Source organism: Echinococcus granulosus, assembly GCF_000524195.1.
Source record: "Echinococcus granulosus chromosome Unknown EG_S00107, whole genome shotgun sequence".
In the NCBI taxonomy this organism is placed as follows: Eukaryota; Metazoa; Platyhelminthes; class Cestoda; order Cyclophyllidea; family Taeniidae; genus Echinococcus; species Echinococcus granulosus.
The window spans coordinates 215811-222769 of record NW_020170487.1 but is presented as its reverse complement, the minus strand read 5'-3'; the positions used below and the strand labels follow the sequence as shown (position 1 = coordinate 222769).

The window sequence follows — 6959 nt, the reverse complement described above, 5'->3', positions numbered from 1 at the left end:
GACGAAAGAAGTCATAGTACTAGGGCAGAATATGTATTACCGACGTGCAGAAGGGCCGAGGAGCTACCAGCACGACCTCTGAGTCATACAGCTGGACGGAAGTACAATGACCGTGACCTTCAGTAAACACCTAACCGAAGCGAAAAGTCCAATAGACAGTCAACGTGTTGCATAGCCCCTCTCTCCTGTTGAACGTGGCCCCCCACACTCCTCTTGGTCAGCCTCCTGTGTTGGTAATCACAACGTAGTCGGTGCTGGAAATAACCACCAACCAATCAACCGCGGCAGTGGTCAAATTTGCATAAACTAAGACATTTAACTGCAAAGTCATCGATCCCTCTTACCAATTTCACTGGATCTGGAGTTCCACCCTGTTTGGGATTTGTGTTTGGGGGAGGGGCGAATGTATAGGCCATCGCGCACTGGCCTAAAACCAGTCGTTTAATAAAAGACAACATTTAAAATATTTTCATGGAAATAAGGTCTTGCGTGCGTTCCTCCCGGCCACTTTGTTCTCACTGGTTCTACCCACCCACACCTACCGGGGTCTCTCCAGCTGCTGGAGAGGCGGAGGAGGTATCGCGTGTCCACTTAGATGACGTCTTCACGCGAGCAACGTAGACAGCTTCGTGACGAACTTTCCCAGATGGTTCGTGGCTAGTTTCACTTCACCGTTAGTAGCATTACAGCAGAATATTTTAAGATTTCCATTGTGGATCACCGCAAATTCTTCCACCTGCAGCATTTGCCCTTCTTCCGTCACGTTGGGTTTGATTATTTAGTGATGGAAATCAGGGAAGTTGTCCTTTATGATCGAGTTCGCTTTTCGCTGCCACTAATGTAGCACGTCAATACCTCACTGAAGACGCAAGGAGACATAATACTATGGCAGAAGGGGCTACCAACATGGCCAAGAGGCCGTGCCACCGAGCATAAATATTACAGTTAATAGGCTTCAAACTTGGGCAACTGAACTTCGCGTCAACCGAACCTGCGAGGAGTCCGGAGGCCACTGTTGCTGCGCTTCTTATGACTGCAGACTGCCCCAAAGTGAAATAATCTTTTTTTCCTTTATATTCTCAGCAAAAGAATTGCTTTCCTCACGTGATGCTGCGACGTTGATGGCCGATGACAAAACACTTTCATTGTAGCAATTTTGTGATCCTATCCTTTTTGGCAGCTTTCTCGCCCTTTAAAATTTGTCTTTCTTTAAAAAAACTTTTGAAGTTTTTTCTTCACTCTCTCAATCCTTTTTTCCTAAAATCATCGCAAAATGATACATAGGTGGTTGATTGAGATTTTCAATTTACGTAGCAAAGCTTGTCGATTTTTTGCGCTCTTCCTCTCTTGTCATGATGCTGAGCTTGGGCAAATTTCATGAATTTCATGCTTTATTGTGTCAGGAATTGTAGTTTTTGGGAATAGCTCAAATTCTCTTTGCAAAACCAGTTAGCAAAGTTGTTTCTCTTTTCACAAATATATGCTGTCATAGCGGCGTGTCGAAATAACTCCGAAATAAAGGCGAGTCTAGCTAAGCGAGAAATAAATAATGTCATTTCTTGGCTTAAAATGAGCAAAGAAAGTAGTAGCCATAACATACCTAATTTTCATTTTCTGGTTACTAAATTGGGGCCAAAAAGGCATATCTAATAAAGTTTATAAATTAGGGACGGTGTTACAGGACCCATCGCCCAATCAATTGTCAAGCACTCCCTAAATTACACTTTGATGAAAGTACCCAAGAGATGAACTTGAACCTCCTCTTGCCTTATGTGTTAGAAGTTTTTGAAGAGTTGTTATCCCTGGGAGTTATAATGAGACTCGGTGCTAGGATTACTTCTAACCCCTCTACATTTTGCTGGACTTTGTTCTGATTTGAGGCCTGGTGACTGAGGTTTCTGCCTTATGATCAGCAGTTTTTCAATGCTCAATGAATCATTCGAAACGAACTTGAGTCATGTTGCAACGTTTCAACAACGGTTGCAGATGAGCATTGAAATTGTAAAAGATGGTTCGGTTACATGAATTCATAGTTTATTTGAGAGCAAGGCCACGTCATGTGGGAATTATAACCATAATGATTGTGTTTAGTGATTATTAATAACTGCCTCATAGTTACTTTTTACTATCCCTTTAGGATGAATTGATTGGTGCCCATGAGCCACCAAGTTGCTGGAAGCCGCACTACATGTCGTTTCGTGGATGGGAGCTGCGAATTCCCCTTCGTGTGCTCAATCCCTCTGGTCAATTGCTCATCTCCTCGACCCTCCCACTGACTGCACGCTGTCATACAACCTCCTTCAGTCTCTGTCTGAGCGATGCTACTGTCGATTACCTTAGAAACCCCATCCTCGTTGTCCACTCTAATGCCACTCTGGCCTCAGTGCGTAAACTCGTCGCACTCATCATCCCTGTATGTCTCTATGCCCTCGCTAACACCACTACACAATTCGCCTTCGGGTCTGAGATCCTCTCCCTCGACTCAATCAAACCTCCCGGCGTCAGCGGTCTGCACGAACTGACTAATCGTAATCGACAAGCACCTTTATCCGATCCTAAGAGTGAAACACCCCTTGGGCACAAACTGGACCGCGAGGCAATTGGAGAGCTGGGCTTTCAAACAGGACGGACACTGGTGATTAGATTACGGTCGCACTCAGAACTGCAAGGATTGGGAAGCGATATAAATGGTGCCAGCTCTTTCAGCATTGCTGACGGCACGCACAGCTCCATTCTTCGACGCTCCTCAGGGCTATCAATTAAATCGAGCGGCAGTGGGAAGTTGCATCTGCCTGCATTACCCAACGTGGCCTCTTCAGTGTCCACTTCATCGTTTCTGCCAAAAGTGGCATCGTTTCTCCATTCAGAGAAGCTGATTCCGCCAATGACGTCGGCTACTGCCAATGCTGGTGATCTCGGATGTCTGCAGTCACCGTTCACACTGCCTAGTCTGATGCTCGCCTCAAGCAGATCTGTGTATGAGTCAGTGTTTGAACTGGCAGAGAATGATCTGGTGGAAAATGGAACAACCCAGAGCAAACCAAATTTGCTTCATATGATCAGGCTCCTACTCTACTGCCTCCCCACATACCATCCCCCCAACAGATTACACGTATCGGAGAGATCAGGTAAAGGAGCCTCCAAGTCGGTCTCGAATGCATTTGCCGCGTCGATGGTGTGCACTCCGGAAAATTTGGTTAAGGCACCACAATTTCGCTTACTCTATCTTCTTCAGGTCCGTAATTTCCGCACTCTCTAGTTATTTTTTTTTGCTTTTCGCCTAGAAAGGGCAATAAATCTATTCATTTCTACGATAAACTGACTTTATTTTAACCCCTTTCCTTTCAGTAAGTTTATGCTCCCTTATCCTTGTATCTTTTACTTCTTAATTCTATGGTCAGGTCATCTACCTGACAGGTTTTATATAGCATTCACTAAGTCGGAGGAGAAAATCCATTCTCCACTTAATGGTGGTATTTTTAACAAAATTAAGAACTACTTTTGTGCTCGATTTTATGTACGTCATACAGTCATTCGTTGTTCATTCCTTCAATCCCTATAGGGCACATTTCCTCCCATCTCCTATCACGTACACGGAATTAATTTCATTTAAAGGGAGGAATTTTTGGTTCCTTCATTCTATTCAGTTAGAAACTCTCATGAATCACATCCCTCTTCAACCCGCGCCTTTGAATTAAACCTTTGCAAATCTTTTCACTCCCAATAGTTGATGGAAATTGGAATTTAGGAGTCAATTTACATTAGTATACCGTTTTTAGTTTCTCAGCGGCCAACTAGTGGCACCCGAGTCCTCGGCATGGTGGGAGTGTGCGTGGGACCCCTCGTCAGCGATAGTATCGGCTAAGGTGACGGAGCCCCAGCGAGTAATTTTGCCCTTAGAGGCGCTGCCCGCACACCGCCTAACGCCATCGGAGACGGAGGAGGCAACATCGCCCCGCAATACTCGCGCTGTCACTCCCTCCACCACCTCTGCCGCAGTTGCTGCGCCTGCCTCTGTGACCCTCATCTCCTCTGAGACCTGCCTCCACATCCCTTTGACACGTTCGTTGACCGACGCTAGCGTCCCAACATCATGTCCACCCTCTCCTGAGATGATTAAAGGACCAAAAAAACGACGAATTGGTAGTCATTGTAAGACCACCAAATGGATTATTGGTGGTGGAAATGGTGGAGGAAAGGCGAAGGATCGTAATTGTGAGCGTTTCGTATTAGATTTCGCTTGATGGCTTGTCTGACTATTTGGATGATTTTCAGACCAACTGGTCTCAAACGACAGTACTTTAGACTTCGACGTCTTCATAGTTACTGAAAACTAGAGAATTCTTTTAGGTGTTGGATCATTATTTCAAGTGAATATAACGACCCCCTATTGCTAAATTCCAAACAGATTTTCAGGAATATGAGGGGATCATTAAAAGAAATATGGTTGTATTGGGGTTTTTAATTAGACTGTTTCTAATTATGTGAGCACTTAGAACAATTCGGTGGAAAGATCTTACGATTAAATCGATCAAACTAAGCTGTTAAGTGTCAAGGTAGTGTTGACAGGAAAGGAGAAGGCGATCACCAAGCATGGGAAGTCAGAGCTAGTAACTGCACCTCGTAGGTAGAAGTAGAATTTCACGGTCATCTCTAATGAGTAATAATTGATGATGGAGCTGTCTAGAGTAATAACATTTATCCTCTACATATTCCACTGCTGATACTCAAGGAACGGTAATACTCCGTAACCACGGTAACTGCAACATTTTGCGACATTTTTTGTTTCGCTTTGTTAGCAGATATTCAACGTGAAACAAGCCAATAGGCTAGTCTTCCCATTTTTAACAGAAGTCCTTGCATGATTTCGAGACTTCCGTGGCTGCTTCAAATAGATTTTTGTTTTAAAGAGGCTCTATTTATTCTCTTAAAACCCTTTCGAGTGCCTAAAATGGTGACTCAAGAAAATGACTTCCTGCAGAAAGCGGTTTTGAAATTAATTTACTTGAAGAAATAAATGCTGTGTCAGCAGTTCGTTTGATTGCCTCCTCAAGAATTCAATTTGATGTTATTAGCTAAAGGCTTCTAAATCTTTTTCTTTTATTTAAGCCGAGAGCTCAGTATCACTGAGCAAGACGCATGAGAAGAGCGATTGGTTGGAGCCTCTAGTGATAGTGCTTCGAAAGCAATTGATTGAGGGGACAGTGAAACCAGCGGAACCAGGAGGCAATCTAATGGCGGGCATGTTCGTGCGAATCGTGGCACCCAACGAGGCCACTGGTCCCGCCTCTACAGCTGCCGACGCTTCACGCTCCGACGCATGGATCTCCCGCGAGATCAAGCACTGTGCGCTGCAGATCCTCGCCACCCTCCTTAATCCCTCCTCCTTCAGTTCAACAGACGATTGTGGATGTAGTGAGTTCGCGATATAAGTGTCTCTCATTCATAAGATCTTCTGCGATAGGCCGCCATGTTCAGTCGATGCTTCGTAGACTCGGTTATTCAATTTATGTCAGTTTCATTTTGCCACTTGAAGTAGTCCACATAGTATTACAATTGAGAAAAATGTGAAGAGTAGTCAAAACACTCAAAAAAAGCTGACGGCAAGCATCCGCTTTTATTTTGGACAAAGTTCTCCCAATTATTCTTTGTTTTAAAGTACAACAGATGTCACATGTGTGTGTCAAAATTTTTTTTGTCTTGGTTTTGAGTTTGCGATCGCCTGTTGAGCAGTCAGTTTCTTCGTTAGCAAATAACAACGATGCTAGAGATCCAAAAATTGCAGCAAAACGGTACTTTATTGTTTTGATGGTACAAACGGATAAATTATGTACCTGCTTGTTTACCAAAATTTCCAGCCACGATCAAACATCTGAAAGACGCAATCTGACAGAGTGGTAAAGTTACAAAATTTGACTTGATACCATCCAAAGTAGTCGCCTTTGAGTTAATCTGTGGCAAGTGAAAGTCCGTACGAATTGTTTTGCTTCTTCTCCCAACAACGGTAGTTGCGTGCGCGAAAATAAGACGGCATGCAGTTTAAAAGAATAAACGTAACTCAAGAAATCAGTCGGAATTTTTCAGCTGCTAGAAATTTACTGCCACTGATTAGCTGCTCTTCTATAAAAGCAAATTAAAGCCCCATATGAGCGAATCCAACTACTTTTCATGGATATTTTTACTAAAGCACACATTAAAATTCTATTCCATAACGTGTGTTTACTGGTAGGTAATCGGAGGATAGTAAAAAACAGATTAACCGTACTATTTGATTTACAACAATATCACAGCAGTACCTGATTGCTCGATGGGGATTATAAATTTGAAATTATGCAGTTCCTCGCAACTTCCCTGAAGATGAAAGAAGACATATTACTCGGGTAGAATATGTATTATCAGAGTACAGAAGGGCTAGGTGCCTCTGGCGTAGCCATCCGGCAAAGGTACCAACGGTGGAGCCCCTAAATGCCCCGTTACCAGTGATGGGAGCTGGACAAGCAATCAAAGTATTACATAGCCCCCCTCCTCCTCTTTAAATCATCGTCTCCGGTGTTCCCTGTAGTCAGCCTCCCGTGTCAGCTATCATAACATAGTTGTTTCTGTAAGAAAAATGCCCACAAGCCAACCATGTCAGTTACTGAATTTCGATACAACCCAGAAGCTCTCAGAGCCTTACTTCAATTATCCTTCTTGGCAATTCTGCTGGGTCTGGAGTTTCATTTTGTATGGGAACTGCACTGAAGAAGGGGGAATGTGTTGGCCATTGCTCATCCCCATTGCCAGTCGTAAGGACGCTGACTAAAAAGCAGTCATTTAATAAGGGACGGAGTTTAAAACGGTTCTTGGGGAATAAGGTTTCGCATCTCTCAGTGCTAGCTAGCCACATCTATCTGGGTTTCATCCAGCTAGTAGAGAGGTGGGGAGGTGTCCTATGTTCACCCATTTGACAACTTCATACA

At 43.8% G+C, this 6959-nt stretch overlaps 1 protein-coding gene across 1 annotated transcript in view; it reads left to right on the top strand. All coding sequences in view use genetic code 11, as the record gives it.

Annotated features, from left to right (window-relative positions):
- The window catches only part of EGR_08479 (Ubiquitin hydrolase), a gene marked incomplete at both ends in the record, with an annotated part of 18818 nt that extends 12928 nt beyond the window's left edge, over positions 1-5890 (top strand). The window contains 4 exons of the mRNA XM_024497728.1: positions 2138-3235; positions 3780-4215; positions 5110-5415; positions 5859-5890. Of these exons, the coding sequence (XP_024347869.1) occupies positions 2138-3235; positions 3780-4215; positions 5110-5415; positions 5859-5890 (1872 nt within the window). The remainder of the gene's footprint in view (positions 1-2137; positions 3236-3779; positions 4216-5109; positions 5416-5858) is intronic.
- Positions 5891-6959: the final 1069 nt, after the last annotated feature.